Source organism: Mya arenaria, chromosome 16 (genome assembly GCF_026914265.1).
Source record: "Mya arenaria isolate MELC-2E11 chromosome 16, ASM2691426v1".
NCBI lineage: Eukaryota > Metazoa > Mollusca > Bivalvia > Myida > Myidae > Mya > Mya arenaria.
Window position 1 is genome coordinate 3,636,384 of NC_069137.1, and position 17,196 is coordinate 3,653,579.

At 33.6% G+C, this 17,196-nt stretch overlaps 1 protein-coding gene across 5 annotated transcripts in view; it reads left to right on the forward strand.

Annotated features, from left to right (window-relative positions):
* The first annotated feature begins 738 nt into the window (after positions 1 to 738).
* LOC128222041 (trichohyalin-like) overlaps positions 739 to 17,196 on the forward strand; it is an 83,284-nt gene continuing 66,826 nt past the window's right edge. For all 5 annotated transcript variants that reach the window (XR_008259058.1, XM_052930794.1, XM_052930796.1 and 2 more), the window contains exons 1-8: positions 739 to 866; positions 6,622 to 6,936; positions 7,228 to 7,276; positions 7,824 to 7,921; positions 8,603 to 8,651; positions 8,938 to 9,093; positions 13,582 to 13,674; positions 14,995 to 15,093. Coding sequence is in view for 4 of the 5 variants with exons in the window: in XM_052930794.1 (XP_052786754.1) it covers positions 6,738 to 6,936; positions 7,228 to 7,276; positions 7,824 to 7,921; positions 8,603 to 8,651; positions 8,938 to 9,093; positions 13,582 to 13,674; positions 14,995 to 15,093 (743 nt within the window). In the remaining variant the exon portion in view is untranslated. The remainder of the gene's footprint in view (positions 867 to 6,621; positions 6,937 to 7,227; positions 7,277 to 7,823; positions 7,922 to 8,602; positions 8,652 to 8,937; positions 9,094 to 13,581; positions 13,675 to 14,994; positions 15,094 to 17,196) is intronic.

The window sequence follows — 17,196 nt, forward strand, 5'->3', positions numbered from 1 at the left end:
GTTAACATGTTTAAAATGTACTTAAGAATATGAATGTAAAAATAGTCACTGTGCTGTTTGTGGAGTTCTGTGCCGTTAATCCATGTTTCTTGTTTGTGATTTTTTGTTTTTGCGTTATATGTCTTTGGCGTTTACCGAGTGCCATTAAGCCGGGTTTATGTTTAAACTTGTTGCTACTGAGCTTGTTCCTGTAGTTTTTCACATAAGTATTAAGCCTGACTGAACCTGTTCCACCTGACGATTTAGTTCGTCACAACATGCAAATGAAGTGATAGCTATTTTTTATGTTTACTGAACCATTTGCTTTCGTAAGTGTTAGCAAATAAGTGCATACATAACGAAAAAAAGGAACTTAAGAAAAAAAGATTGTAATGGTGTTTGACAAGTTAATGGCAGGGCATACCATGTCAAGCGGTGCATAAACTAGATATTGATTGCCTGCCAAAATCCTCGACGTCAAGCCTCAGGTTTCAATTTGAAGTTCCGTACATCTAGAAAATTAAATTTATCATGTTGATGATGTGTTTTTTAAACAAATCATTATTACCGATCTTTTTTTTTAGATTTAGTAAATTTGTTGATTTCGTTTTGAAGGCTTATAACAAAAAAAACGTTGAACCCAATTATCGTGGCCTTATGAGTTGTATCTATATTAAACGCATTGTGGTTAATATAACAGAAAGCATTGTTCAGGTAAATCAATATATCTATAAGTCTATTTAAATCGTTTACAGTACTCACAAATATTGGTTCAATTTAAGACTTAAAAGACGAACAGTAAAGTAAATACATTATTGACTTCTTATACTAAATACAAGTTTCCATGAACAATCTGGATTAGGACATATTAATTATTTTCCCATCAGGTAATTACTCTTTATTACGTCTTAAATAAGTGATAACGAAAAATGCCTTCATTTATGGAAAATATTTATTTTACGTGTTCCGGTTATTTATAGAGATTTATCAACAAAATACAGTTTTTACTCTTTTGGAATTATAGCCCTCTTTCTCTTTTAAATCAAACGTCAGCGAACAAGTGGTTTGGACACACTTTCAACGACGATATTTCCAAACTGACAGTACTTCGTATATAATTTGGCGCACTGTTTTGAAAAAAAATGTCATTTTAAATCCTGTTTAGGCATACTATATAAGTGTTTGATTCAGTGTAAGATCGCAATATATTTCATCTTGCGAACACTATAAATACATGTTTTACTCATGGCTACCCAATTCTTTAAAGCTTTTGGTGCTAATCCGGTGAACTATATTAAGGTCTTACACTGAAACTATTGATTCTCCATGTATAATATATATTAACACTTACACTGAAACTATTGATTGTCTATGTATAATGTATATTATAATAAATGTACATGTTATGTTTGTATTATAAATATTTGCGTCGGCCTGCCAATTTTTTTCACAAAAAAAATCATCTTCGGAATTTCCGAAGTTCAGTCAATATGTTATGAAGACTTATATTTATTGAACAAAAATAGTAGAACATGCAATGTCGACTGTTTTATTACGAATTCTATATAACGTGGTAAACGAGCCGACAAAACTACTGCAACCTATCCAGATGATTAGTGAACAGTGAATATTTTTGACAACACTTGGTGTTATGTACAAATCATCAATACTGAATGGTGACAGTGTAATTCATTTTATGTTTGTATTGACGAATTAATGGAAGGTTGCCGACGAGAATATTTCATTTTGTTCTTGGTTGGCATTATTAGTATTATAACTCAGTGATTGCTCCATATGTGGTCAATTGCAGATAATTGTTAAATGTGTGCACTTTGATGGGTTTTTTTGCTCAAAAACAAATGATCTTAAAAAATACTAAGCAAATCAAGGGAATCATTTCATTTAAGAATAATGACTTGACATTTGTTATCAGAATTTAATGTTGTTCAAGGAAATATTATCTAATATGTTGATCGCGTAATGCTGCAGATAATTAGCAAATCCAATAAGGTAGAAAAAAAGTTAAACATATATATACATATGTGAAAAACTACAGAAACAAGCTTAGTAGCAAAACGTTTAAACATAAGCCCGGTTTAATGCTTATTTAATTGCTTATTGTATCAAGCATCTGAACGTTGGTAAGTCTTTTATTGGAAACAAATAATATAATATTGAGTGAAACCAGTTGTTACTATCTTCAAATGACCGTTATGAATATCTGCCCACGCTAGTCAGGATACACAGTCAATCTGCTCTTATTTTATTCACAAAACGCTTCCATTGTCTTAATTAACAAACCATTAAAATAAAGCAAATCTATTGAAAATCTTTAAAAATCTCAAAACTATGTTATACAATACAAGCATTGGTTTATGACTCTCAATTAGAAGTCATATAAACCAACTGAAACGTTCATTCAAAACAACCGTCGCATGAAGTATAGAAGAATTGTTTACTTTTTCAAAGCTTTTTTGTAAAGAATCGGCCAAACACACATCGGGTGAAAACAATGTTTTTTTGTATGCAAAAAAAATCACTATGGCCGTGATCTCTCTGCGTCGGAAGTTTATATAATCCCAACACAGCCATAATTCATAGCTAATCAAAACAACAATAAAATACATACATACATACGTTGCATTGTAGTTTGTATAAACCACGCTAGAATGATGTTAAATTGTTCATGGCATTAGTTGATGTATGGAGTGTGAGTGATATATGAGTGAATGATGTTGAAGTATACAATGCATTTGTTTTGTGTGCAATATTCATACATGAATACTACAACAACAACTTACACTACTACGACTACGACTTCTGCTACTGCAACTGCTAATGCAACTGCTGCTGCTGCGACTGCTACGACTGCTGCTATGACTACTGCAACTATTACTACTACTACTACTACTACTACTACTACTACTACTACTACTACTACTACTACCACTACCACTACCACTACCACTACCTCTACCACTACCACTACCACTACCACTACCACTACCACTACTACTACTACTACTACTACTACTACTACTACCACTACTACTACTACTACTTCTACTTCTACTACTACCACTACTACTACTACTTCTACAACTACTACTACCACTACTACAACCACTACTTCTACTACTACTACTACTACTACTACTTCTACTACTACTGCTACTACTACTACTACTACTACTACTACTACTTCTACTACTACTACTACTACTACTACTACTACTACTACTACTACTACTACTACTACTACTACTACTACTACAACCACCACTACATATACTACCAATACTACTACTAAGCCTAAGTGAGATAAATTTTTACTTACACTCTGTCGCCGACTTCGACTTTCACCGCTTTTTTGCTTTTATGCCGTTGTACTGTTCCTACTTGCTATTGGTTCATACTTGCTCTTTGTATTATATCACTTTTTCTTCGCAACCTCTCTTTTCTTTCAGCAATACATTACATGATGGTTATGACATTTGCTTTAAAGTGTTTGTCCTTGTCAAATGCAGTTTTTATCGGTAATTTTGGCATTCTTCTAAACATCTATTTTGTACGGCCTGCATAAAAGGCGTCAATGCGGTCGAATTAATTTCTTCATGTGCTCCCAGCTTCCTGTTTACCTTTTTAGCGTCGTTTGTGTATAAATATGTTATTTCAATAGTTTAATATTCTCGGGAATTACGTAAACATTTTCATCGTAGCAATCGGTCACACATGCTAACCCAATCATCCACATCATTAACCATATTTGGCCATCTATATCGCCTTTTCTGGAACGGCAAGTTCATTAATCTTCTAGGGTGTACGATATTGTTTTTTGAGGCCGTTTAGCACTTAACATCTGGATAATACTCATATTACCAGCTGGTCTTTCACACTCCGTCTCTTCATCATGCACGTCCTTCTTAGTCCTTCTAAAACCGGGCTGTCTACGAACTGTTAAACTGCACACACTATAATAAAGATAAACAACGAAGTAAAAATTGTAATGCACATGGTTTAGATATATGTTGTTAGCATCAGTGTAAAGTTTGTTCACTATTTTTTCTCGAATCATATCGTTTGGCCACGCCTCGTATCTCATAGTTTCAGTGTAGAATTCTGAATTGAATTATATTTTGTTTTCTGATTCAGGATATCTTTCTCGTAGCGTCTGTAAAAGCCCACATATATTTTATTCTTTGAAATGCTCGTATTTCTGATGACAATGTTTAAATCCTCATACTAATGATAAGAATGTACCAGGTGATAATTTCTCAAAAGACCAAGTAAAGTATTCCTCTGTTTTGCTGTCGATCGGGTTTGAAAACCACATTATACGGCCATGCTGTAAACTGCTTCAATATGTTTGCACTATATAAATATCATTTTCATTTCTTTCTAAAGATGTATTCAGCCCTTCTCAATAGACAATCTGGAAATCCCGTGCATACCTTTGTATAAACAAGATCTTAACAGGTGAATTGACATGTTCGATTTGGACTTACAACATGTGTTTCTTTGTTTGCACTTCGATGCGAAGCAAACACACACATATACAAACCGTATATCAATACTATTTTTTGTTTTGTTAAAACCAATTACTTGTAGCTGTCTGTTAAAGTAACTGTGTATGTTTTGTGCCAGTACAACTGCAAAATAGCATAAACAACAAATTATAAAAACAAATTATAAAACTGCCTCCCATTTTTTTCACAATTCACTATGCAAACTAAAATGTGTACAGCAAATGTTTACTATCTTTGTGCAACAATGACACATCCAACACGTTTTCCCTTACTTAAATCTTAATATAAAGAACTGTTATATGGACAGAGTACTGTTGTTTTCCTTTTAAGCTTATAGCGAAAAAGATACAGTAAGAAATTGAAGGAATATATTGAGAAACTGTGATCTATATGAAGCATACACTTATTGTAAATTCATCTCTAACAGCCGTCCACGAACGACAGTTCAACCAATAACCAGTACAATTATCATCAATTTCGAGTAAGTATTAATTTTCAAACAGAATATAAATGGAGAGATACGTATAGATGATATCTCAAAACAGATCCAAATCCCTGTCATTGTTCATAATGACTTAATCACTGACTGTTCAAAGGCAGTAATTTCATATAACTGTAACGTATCGGTTACGCCATTTTGATGCGTGAGTTGCATGGTTGTGGTGTGTGTTTTTTTTTGTATGTGTTGTTAAAACCCTTTTGAATCTCCTTTTAACTGTTTTTGGACTCTTGCCTCTTGGTACTAATTAACAGCTACGAGTTATTATAAATATTTAAAGCTTTATAGAGGCAAGTGCTACGCTGGGAGTCTGAAAATCGGTTTTACTTAGGTAAGCTGTGCGGGTCAGTAATTGATTCGAGGTTCATTAACATGTTCCAATAGTTATTGATTGTGATGTCTTAAAAAGCGTCTGGTTCAATATCGATTTTGCATCGATGAATGTGCCTTTTGTTTAATTTCCAGGATATGGAGCTTGTTATTGATTGACATGTAAGATGTGGGTGTTTGCCTTTTTACTTAATTGAGGTATATATATATATATATATATATTATATATATATATGTGTGTGTTGTATCGTCGCTCTCCAACACTTTGGGCAATGGATATAACTAGGACATATATATGTTATATATACGAGGTACAGTCGAAGTGACTGATTTTGTACTGTTGTCAGATTTATGCATATTCAATGTTTTTCAAAGAAATGACCATGAAATACTATTACAGTTTATCTTATACGCACTTGTCGAAAATGTCGATATGCTACCCCTTTGCGTAGCTGCTTACACCGTCATGATCAATTTCATTTAGTCTTAAGAATTGGATACAAATTTGCAACCTCGAAAGTCGGCCCTTAATCTTTTAAATAAACAAAAGTCCACAGGTGCACAGTCTTGACTATAAGGCGGATTTGGAGGTATGTCAACTCCCAAGAACTTCATATTTAATAATTCGATTTTAGCCAGTAGTGCAAGAGCGTTGTATTAATAAATGTTGCCTCTGAACGACCTTAAATGCCACAATCGTATGTTACCTCCCAACTTAATATCAACCCAAATCATAGCATAGTGATTGCCAAGCATCAAATGAAATTAACAATTTAATATAATTAGTTATTTATTATCGTAATTTATACTCAAAAATAACTTTTATTTTGAAATTATTCTTTAATGACTTTCCGGCCGACAGAAACTGCATGCCGCAGGAGCATCAATTTATTTATTTTTAAAGTGATGACGTTTACTTTGCTCGTGTGTTTAGAAATGACGTTGATATGACGTTACGAACATTCACTCGACGAAAGGCGCCAAATTATTGCATGTGAAACGTTAATAACATTGAGGTCAATTTGGCTATCGTTAATAAATCAAAGGAATCTTTAGCGTAGGTTATATACTACATATATATTTGTATTGATAATAATATTAATGCTATTTCCCGACTTTGCTAACAAGATGTGAACATTTAATTCAGATGTATACGTGACAATTTAAAGTCGGATGTCAATTGTGCGCAATATATATATATTCAGTCCGGGAACGTTTTGACTGTACTTAGTACATTATGGAATAATGAAGTTAAAGTATTACATATGTTTCATTGTTCCTTAACAGAACGAAACACGGTTACATAGACGGGGTGACTAATGCGAGTGAGTGTCAAGTCGAAATCAAAAGGTAAACTGGCTTAAAAGGTCACGTAAAGAACATCGACGACACGAAATCTTTAAATGGCTTCTCCGCCCTTCATCTCTCACACTGGTGATGATGCCCATCAGCGAACTAAGTACACTGATTTTGGATCTATATCACGATCTAAATCAGTCCCGTCAGCGCCAAAGATTGTGGATATGCTAGAACCAATGCCTGCGTCGAACGAAATACTGAAATTTTCTATTATGCCAGCTGGACATTACGACAATGTCACAGGTATTAAGTAAAATATGTATGTTCTGTATGTCTCTCCATAGGCTCCGACTTTTTTCGATACTTTATTGTTCGGGAGCTTGGTTCAAATGTAATATTTAGTATCTTAAATATCTTGAAACAGTTTGATAGCTTGATGATGATGATGATGAAGATGATGATGATGATGATGATGATGATTTTACAATACATATATACATATATATATAGGTCAAACACTACGAATCACTATAAAAGGGTAAAATAAATTGTATTAATTGTTTAAACGTTCATTTTTGTTGTTTTCCCTTTAAGCTGATATGGAAACGCCAAGGCAAGATGTGCCATCGGGGAAAGGATTTAAGTATGCCTTAAAGTATAATATTTTAATAATATACAATGATAAAGTTTTCATCGTGTATCAACAAAGGACAACCATGTAATTGTGTTCTATTTGCATTATTCATAGGCCCATTTGAAAAAAAAAAAACATCAGTTAAAAAATCAAAATTTGTATACATACATTTTTCACTGATTGTCTGCAAAGTTATTTGTAGGTTTAGTAGTAAATATTTACATCATAGTGCCTATTTCAATTTAAAGCATGGAATAAGTACAGTGATAAGAATATGAAACATTAGATTTATAAAAATCCGGCGTTGTAACTTTTACTTTTGTAGTGTAGGCACATTTTACGCGACAATCGTGTTCACATGTTGCAGTCGAACCCGAAATGTATGTGCTCTGAGCAAACAGTGTGACTTGTAACTCAAGAAATTGCAAACCTTTATTCGTCTTGCGCAAAGAACATTATTTCTGTCTATAATGGCACACCAAGTTTAAATCAAGGCGTAATTATAAACAACAGCCATTGCGACTCCATTTTATAACCTTTTTTGCAAATATTTTAGCAAGAAAATATTGAGCCTGCAAATTCGACCGCTGTCTTCTTCGAATGAAAGACGGGAGTCACTACGTACGCCGACTGGACACTCTGCTATGGTCACTGGTATGTACTAAGTATTTAAAATATTGCCCGAAGCCCCAAAGTATGGCTTTATGCATTGGGCCGGTTTTAAAAATCAAAGCATGCCTATATTTACTGTAGATATTTGACCATGTCCAGGTTTGTAACAGGATATCATTACTTCACCTTAAATTGCTCATTTCTAAAAGCATATATCTCGTTGTGCCTAAAATGATAATGAGAGGTGTTTATTTCACCTTGCATTTCTATTAAAAAGAGATAATGTGACTGTCTGATAAACGAGGTGGTGACCACACTTGCTTATCGCCAAGGCGACCTGTTTTCGATTTCCAACCTTGGTGCATGTGAGTTTGGTTAGTGTTCAACAAGCAAAGTGGGTTTTCTCTGGTTTCTCCGGTTCCCTCTCATCACAATGCCGCACTCTCCCACAACATCGTGACAACGAAAGTGACTTAGAATAAGTTAATAGTACTGTTTACATAATCGTTGTAAATATAATTAAGTTTGAAGTTTGAAATATAAAGCCTTGGCGTATTTAATGCAAAATGACATATCATAGTTATCGTGCAAGAAACTTCTTCTTTTAAGTGACACCATAACTCATAATTATCTTATATATAATTAAATCACTGCAAATGGCTTACAAGCAATATACAACTTTATTGAACGTGTTTTTATTGTTGCTGTTTGTTATCATTCCAGATAATAAGTCAACGTCAAGGCGACAGAGTTCATTGAAGAGAGGAAATAAGTATGATTTCCATGAATGGTTTTCATTGTAATACTAAAGAATGTCAATACGGTTGACCGCTGTAAATAAATTTACATAAAAACAGGAAGTTTAAGTTTTGTAAACGGGCATGTCGTGGACTCAAAACAATAAGGGGATAGGTGATATTCATGATTAAACATGTTTAAAATATATCGACGTTTGCATTTTGAACCTTAACGAAACTAAAAGAAACACTCTCCCTTAACGAAAATGTTCACATGAAGACTACCAACTATTTGAGGCTTTTGTTATATTATCTTTTAAGTGGTGAACACCCCGTTCAGCGGTCAAGAGTCACGGATAGCACCTCTTTACCTATACCGTCAGTCCGGTCAGCTCCGAAGGATGTCATGAGGGTTGAAGATCATCGGGCCATGCCTTCTTCAACCGAACGATTGGACTCACTCGATGTTGCATATCCGTATGTTTTCTGATTTGCTTTGCACTGACATAATTTATTTGGAAGTTATCTTGAAGTACATTAAATAAGCATTTACAACGAAGATGATAATAAACGGCACCTTGTGCCTTCTGTCCATAATGGCACACCTGACTGACAGCAGTATGCAATAATCCACAGAAATCAGAGCGACACGCTCCTTAATATTTTGATTGCATATATAATGCAAAATGGCAATGTGATTTAAATTTGCTTATTATGGAGTATAATATTGAATAGGTCTATCGAACAAAAAATAAAGGTTGCCGATATTAATAAAGTGGATTTTATAGTGCCTTCCCTTCCCGTTAGATGAAAACATATTTAATTAAGAAATTTTATTCAATAAAAAGCCTCATGCCGATAAGACATGTTACAATGAAAAAAATGTAACAAAATGCATACATGTACCTAAATAAGAGTTGTGTCTTGTTGTTAACAAAGGTAAGTATTGTCGATAACTAACATTGATTTATAAAAATAAAGTGGATTTAATATGGGTAGCAATTTCCGATGCCACCAAACTACAGAAATAAACAACGTAACTTTTTCCGATATACCAAGAAAACAAATCATTTTCCCGGATGTCATTTTATCTTAAACACTTTAAAAATACGTGATATTTATATTCAATTAAAATGTTTTCGTCCCATAAACAATCAATACAAAACCGATTATCTCTATCAAAACGTAAAATTCGAGACATTTAAATGTGAATTTTATGACTGGATGTTCTAAATCTAACCAATGATTTTTGTACAGGAAACGGTAATCTGATCTTAAAGTATCTTCCATCATTCAATACGGAATTATCTATAAGAATAACAACGTGAGGAAGTATTTACATCATCAAGCTAGTTTTGTCTACACCACCAACAACAAAAATAATACATAAATATGTTTATAGCTCAAACATCCTGGGCAATCAAAATCTAGCCCAAACCATATGTAAACAGTATATTTTATGTTAGTTGCTCCTGAACGCCTGCCTAAACTATCGATATTTTCAGATCATACGAATTCCTAGTTAATATATCTTAAGACATTTGTTAAAGTTTCCTCCAACATTGTGAGCCATAAACATTGAACATTGGTAATATATCACATTCACCTAAAGCAACGCAATTATTGACATAACTCTTTACTCCGAGAAAACAAAAGAAAACCTGTAACTTTTCAATCTCATTACATTCATTGAAACCCCAAACTTATGAGCCAAATGTTCATCATATTGGAAAGGCATTTGTATCAAAAAGTCTTATAAAACCATTATGGTTAAACGTACCAAACATAGAATATACAGCTCATAGCTTCTAATTAAAAAAGAAGGTTTAAATGCCTCAGCTGTGCACTATGATAACATTGCAGACCAGGATAATGTTTAATTCAATAATTAATCCATACATTTGTACATCGATATAGTTCTGACAATGTTAGTCAGTGTCCAATTTTCATATTTGCCTCCATTTCTAAATACAATTCTTTCAGTTGTATTCAGATCAATCTGTACAACAGTACAGAAATCGGAATAGCATGTATATGTCGTTAAAGGTTTATTGCAGAATAAGCACAATTTGGTACATCATTGGCAAAAGGTAAACTGTGTATATAAGGAATATTATCCGTGATAAAAATGCACTGGTTAATGTTATCTTTGAGATATTAACATAGATCATTAATAAAAATACAATATAACTATCAATCCTCTTGAACCTCCTTGGATGAGTAATGACATTGAAATAAAATTTAGACAGCGTAAAAGAGCTTATAAAAAGGTCAAACGCACTAACAAATTGCGCAAATTGCGTAACGAAGTTGTCGCTTTGTTTCGGAGATCAAAATATGAAATACTTTGACTATTTTCCTTTGAAACTTGCATCCAGTGAACTTATTTATAGGGACTGGTGGAAAACACTTTAGTCATTTATCACTCCGGTTGAATCACGAGGCATTCCTCCACTACACAAACCATTAGGTGGTCAGTGCGTTGCAGACGACAAAGCATGAAGCTTCTTCAGACCTTAGCCAACCTTTGTGTGATTTATTCAATGTGCTTCGTTAACTTCTTGTGTTGTTCCATCTATTTGGAAATATTCAAATGTCTGCGATGTCTTTAATAAGGGAGATCCTTCCGACCAATCAAATTATCGCCCAATCTCTCTGTTGAATACTATGGAGAAGGTCTTTGAAATAATTATATTTAAACATGAATTCAACTTTCTTCGTGATTTAAAGTTTACTAAACCGATCCCAATAAAGCTTGCTGCCAGGTGATTATAATGTCAACCAGCTTACTTACCTCTATAATAGTTTCTGCCAAGCTCTCGATATTGGTCTTGAAAAAAGAGTTGTCTTTTCTGATATAAGTAAAGCATTTGACAAAGTTTGGCATCGTGGTATGTTGTATAAACTTGAAAAGGCAAGTATTCGTGGTCACTTACTGTCTTGGTTTTTCAACTACTTAGAGAATAGGCGCCAGTGTGTGGTAATTCCGGGATCCACTTTTGCATTCAAATCAATTGAAGCTGGAATTCCCTAAGGCTCAATTTTGGGTCCCCTTTTGTTTCTTATATACACTAATGACATAGTAAACGAGATAGATTAAAATGTCTTCCTATTTGCTGATAATACAAATATATTTGTTACAGTGGACATCCCCTAGAGTGCAGCTTTAAAACTACAGACAGATATAAACAAAATATATATCTGAGCTGATAAGTGGCTTGTTAAGTTCAATCCCAACAAATCTGAATCAATCGTCATATCTGGGAAACGAAACAAACACATTCATCCGCCTGTGAACATGTTTGACACTGATATCCCGTTTGTTGAATCTCAGAAACACCTGGGTATTTTCCTTTCTAATGAAGGCAATTAGCATACTCACATTAACTATATAAAAGAAAAAGCTTGGTCTAGAGTTAACATCATGAAACGTCTCCGCTATCAATTGGATAGAAGGTCTATGGAGATAATTTATCTTTCTTTTATTAGGCTATCTTGGAGTATGCGGATGTCATCTGGAATAATTGTACACAGTATGATTTTTTTTATCTTGACTTAATGCATTTCATTGAACCATCACCTTTTCTTTAAAAATACTGTACCCTCATCCCTCTATGCGTGTGGAGTTAAGGAAACAACGTATCATTATCTTCTTATCTGTCCCCCTTTAGACTTCTGCTCAACTATGTGGAGGTTTTGACAGGCGTAACGCTTCGCAATTTACTATACGGTGACACTTCCCTTACATAAAAACAAAATAAGACATTGTTCGATGCATTTCACCTCTTTATTCAAATGACAAAAAGATTTGATAGCCAGTGACAGTCACTTCCTACTACTTATACCCTAACCCCACCCAGGATTGTCTCATTTCTGTAAACATGTGATATTTGGCACTACCAATCAGGGCTCAGTGAAGAATAGGCACTGGATGTAATTCATCTAAACCAACCACTCTACCTTCTTTCTTTTCTCTTTTATTAGTTTCTTCTTATTCTGTTCTCAAACAGCAACGCATGTGTGTTTTAAAGGTTATATTTATGGAACTAGTTGTTATTATGACCTTGTATATGTACACTTATATCTATTTATCTGTCTGTCTATTTATTCCTGACAAAATCAAAGCTCTCGGTATTATTTTAAATACCAGCTTCGTTAGTGAAGCTTAACTGAATATTTATGATTGTTTCTACTTTCGTTTGTAAGTATGCATGTTTTTTTATGGAAGAAGCATGCTTCCTTTTGCCTTAACATAATGTTTACACAATAAACGAAGTATTTGAGAAAATTAAACATATCTATATAGCACTGCATTCCCCGATGTTACAAATATGCCCTCGTAATCGGGATATTAGTTAAAAAAAGAGTATTATTTTTTAATGATATCTGCTCTTTGTCTCTAGCTCGGAAGAGTCATTGGCCTTTTTCTATAGAGCCCCTAAAAGCGTAAGCCATTGTTTCACACACATGTAAGATTAAGTCAAATTGGTTTTCTTTTTTAAATTCCCAAGTACATAATGTGATTTTTTTTCTATTGGGCGCAAATAGCTTAACGCTGCGTAAGCACTTCAAACATATGGATCAATATAAAAAAGATGTTATAAATAGTTTAAACGATACGAAAGAAGCGTTTTGCTCCTTGTATATCATCCCCGAACTGACATTCACGTAAAAATGCCATTTTTCAATTGTTTTTTTTTTTTTTTACAAACTCCACACGGGAAAACCGACTTTGGATTAAAACAACAACAATTAGTAATAATGTTGAAAATTCACATTACATGTATTAAGATATAAGTAATACTTTTTTTAAATGGTGATCATCGTTAACGTTTTCTGTACTGCATTATAAAATTATATGATGACACATACTTACGTGAACAAACATATTACCTATAACATGTATTCGATTGTATGTCTACGATTTATAATGACGTTAAAACAATAAACGTTTAATTATTGTAGAGGAGACTCAGCATTTTGCCTAACAGAAGAAGAGCAGCAAATATTTCAAAGCGAAGGACAGTACGTAAGAGCTCAAACGAACGAAGTTTATAGGTAAGATGAAAAAAAGGTTATTACCAGTCTGAACTTTCCAAGCTTATCAAATAGTTCTTATGGGAATGTTAGAAAGGCACGGGTTCGTTTTTAGTCTTTATTGCACCGTTTCAGCTACATAATCATTTAGTTCCAATGGTTCAAATAAACGTAACCCGTATAATATAAGAGAGAGAACACGTTCTGAAAATAGAAAAGAGTAACAATACTTATTACAATACATATATAACTGTTCTTGTAATATAAACATAAAGTAGTGAACAATGAATATATGCGTTACTTAAATATGGCGTTAAAATGACATAACACATACAACGTACATATACAATAAACAAACATGTACAAAACAATTTACATCAATCACCTACCAAGTCTGAGGGACTGAACTCCACACTGCCAATCATACATCTCTCAGGTGAATGCAGTTCATGCTGGTTATAACTGAAAACCCAAAACCATGAATGCAATATTAAATTTAAAGGACAATTAGCAGATTATGCTATATTGAAACCAATCCTCAAAAGTCTAATACCACGAAAATACATAATTCAGCCTGACAAATCTACCAAATGCATGATTACATATCCAACACATGGCAAACACCAATAGAATAGTTAAAAGATCAAATGCAACCAATACTGACCGTAATAGTTTTCCTTTACCTCGACCAAATCAAATTAAAAGTTTCCAGAACTTCTCAAACGTTTTCAACAATGGAGGGAAAATCTTTGCAACAATGATAATTACAGTCACCTGACCAATTTCAAATAAATCACTCAACCATATAACATATAATGGTCTAAGGGAAACAATAACCAATAACGTGTATAACAAGTAAAATCAATCTGCATGAATTGTCTCCCTTAAACTCTCAGAATTTCAACTGGGCTACAGTTATGTATAAGTACAATACATGGACTACTGGACTAAACGTCATTTGATATCAAGTATTCAGAAACCTTAAAAGGAAAGCTAATTTAATGATGATTATTTTGCTCAGTAAGTTCCATCATTAATATAAGTGTTTTGTTTCGTTGAATTATTTATTATTCTATCGGGGTCATGGTATGTTTTGGTAATACCTAATACCTGTGTGTATCATTTACTGGCTGAAACAGTTTAACAATCAAATGTATCGCTCATGTAGTCACACACTGGCAATTAGTGTGCATACCAATCGCATCATGTACTCCTTTACAATATTCTATGATGACACATGATACTAGGAAAAAGTATATTACCAATTATATATATCCAATTAGTATGACTGCGATTCATAATTACGTTAAGAACCATTGAAAAAACTTGTAACTATTGCAGAGATGATTCAGCATTTTGCCTAACAGAAGAGGAGCAGCAAATATTTCAAGGCGAAGGACAATGCCTTCCTGATATACCTCTTAAGAACAAAACAAACAGGTGAGTTAAACAGGCTTATATCGATACACTACATGAAAATAACAGGAATAAACGCCATTCGATGACAAACGAAGACCTTCAGGAAACTGTTTAAAGTCATGCGTGTTCCATTGCGGTTTTAAGAACCCGACCCGATGGCATCTCGATAGTTAGTTTCAATATCAATATATCCATGATAGTTAAAATTAATCAAATGACCATTTTGGGATATCATTGACTAAACTTGATTACACAAAATTTCACAAACTCTTGTAACTTGCTTTTGAGCGTGCTCTGTGTTTGAATGCTCGATATGCACTGAAAACATTTATTACCGTCTCCGTGGCCTAGTGGTTAAGGTGTTCGCCTACGGAGCGGGAGGTCGAAATTTCGAGTCTCAGACGGGGTTTGTTCTGACGGTTGCCGACCCAGCAGCTAGGTAAATCGAGGGGTACCAATTGCCTTCCTGCCTGGCCCCTGGCATTTGTGATAGGAATCGGGGTAAAGATGTTCACGAATGTAGGTGTCTCATAGGTCCAACGGGCTGGGCTTTAACTTAGAGGGGTGCCACTATATTAAACAAACACTTTTTATATTTGAAACGCACGAATAACCGTGCGCGGTTACACGTTCAAATATATGTATTTAGGCCATCGACAGCAAACGCTTTAGAAGTGATGAAACACCAGTTTTGCCGATAAAACGTTATAACCAAATAAGCACAGCGTTGTGTTTGTTTACCTTTTCCGTGGTTTTATTCATAGAACAACTAATAGACAAAATCTAAGTTTAGACTTTTTGCTTCTGAGTTTTTTTCTGTAGTTGTTCACATAAGTAGTAAGATATTATTTAGATTGCTTTTTTAGTTATTCATTTTCACTATCACAAAAACGAATTTTGTTTTCACTTTCAATCCTTAGCTTTCTCATAAAATTGATATGTTTCCACAGTTGAAGTGTCATGATTCGAACATAATCTGAATAAGTCTTGAGCTAGGAACAATCAACATCAGTAAAATGTCTTGTTGGATGAGTTTTCATGAGCTAAATGGCCGGAGTATGTGATGCCAGCAAAATGTTTTTTTGTTTGTTTGTAAATGATTTTGTTTTGAAAGTATTTCCCTGCCAAATATAAACAGAAAGCATATCTAAACTAACAACTAATGGTAAATTTATAATAAAACTAGTTTTAAAGTAAGTTATTATCTAAAATGTAAATTACACCTTTCTCATTTAATTATCCTCCAAATCGAATGTCCACTTTTGGGAGCTATATTGTTCAATTCAATTCGTATAATGAGAATTGTGAGAGTAGCTGCCTTTACCTTTTTCTTTAAATTCTGCTTTTAGTTTTTAGACCTTGAAAATGATCTTAAATATTATGAAAAATATGAGAATGTTTTGAGGAGATTATATCTCGTTGACCCAACTTTCATTTTGTTATTCAAAAGCTGAGTTTGTGAATTGGTGAAATGATTTTCTGCAGGAAGAAAGTAAATTGCATTTTTACCGAGCGAAAGCATGCTTTTCATATATTAAAACATTTTCTTTTGAAATTCATTAAAAGTAACTTACAGATTATTATTTTGTGGAATTTGGCGGGAAGAAAAAAAGGCCTTTCACAGAGGCAATAATGAAGTCATGAATATAACTGTTTCGTTATCGATGTGGATCAATATTGCTTGTTTTGTTCATGAGGGTCACAAATTATAATTTAACAACAAAATTGGTATCATATTCATTAGCAGCACTACATGTTACTGGCGTAATATAAAGCGCCAGCTAACTAGCTATCACAATTTTCCGAGCTTAATTTACTGATGGCACAAAACACAGCTTGGATATATCCTTGGTTAAACTATGAATGTTGTCAAAAAAGAGACATGTTTTTAACATTTTTAAACAAATATCGCAGCTGTCCTTCAAATTAAAATAAACTATTGCCTGTTAAGCCTCTGTCAGAATTTAAATGTACTATAAAATCCTGTAAGGAAACATACATTGCCGACAAAAAAAACTTTGGAACAATATATACATTATAATGCAAAACTTTACTAGAAATGTTGACATAACAATTTTCGTTTTTTGAAGTGAACTTTAAAGCAGCTAACAGTGCTAGTGACCA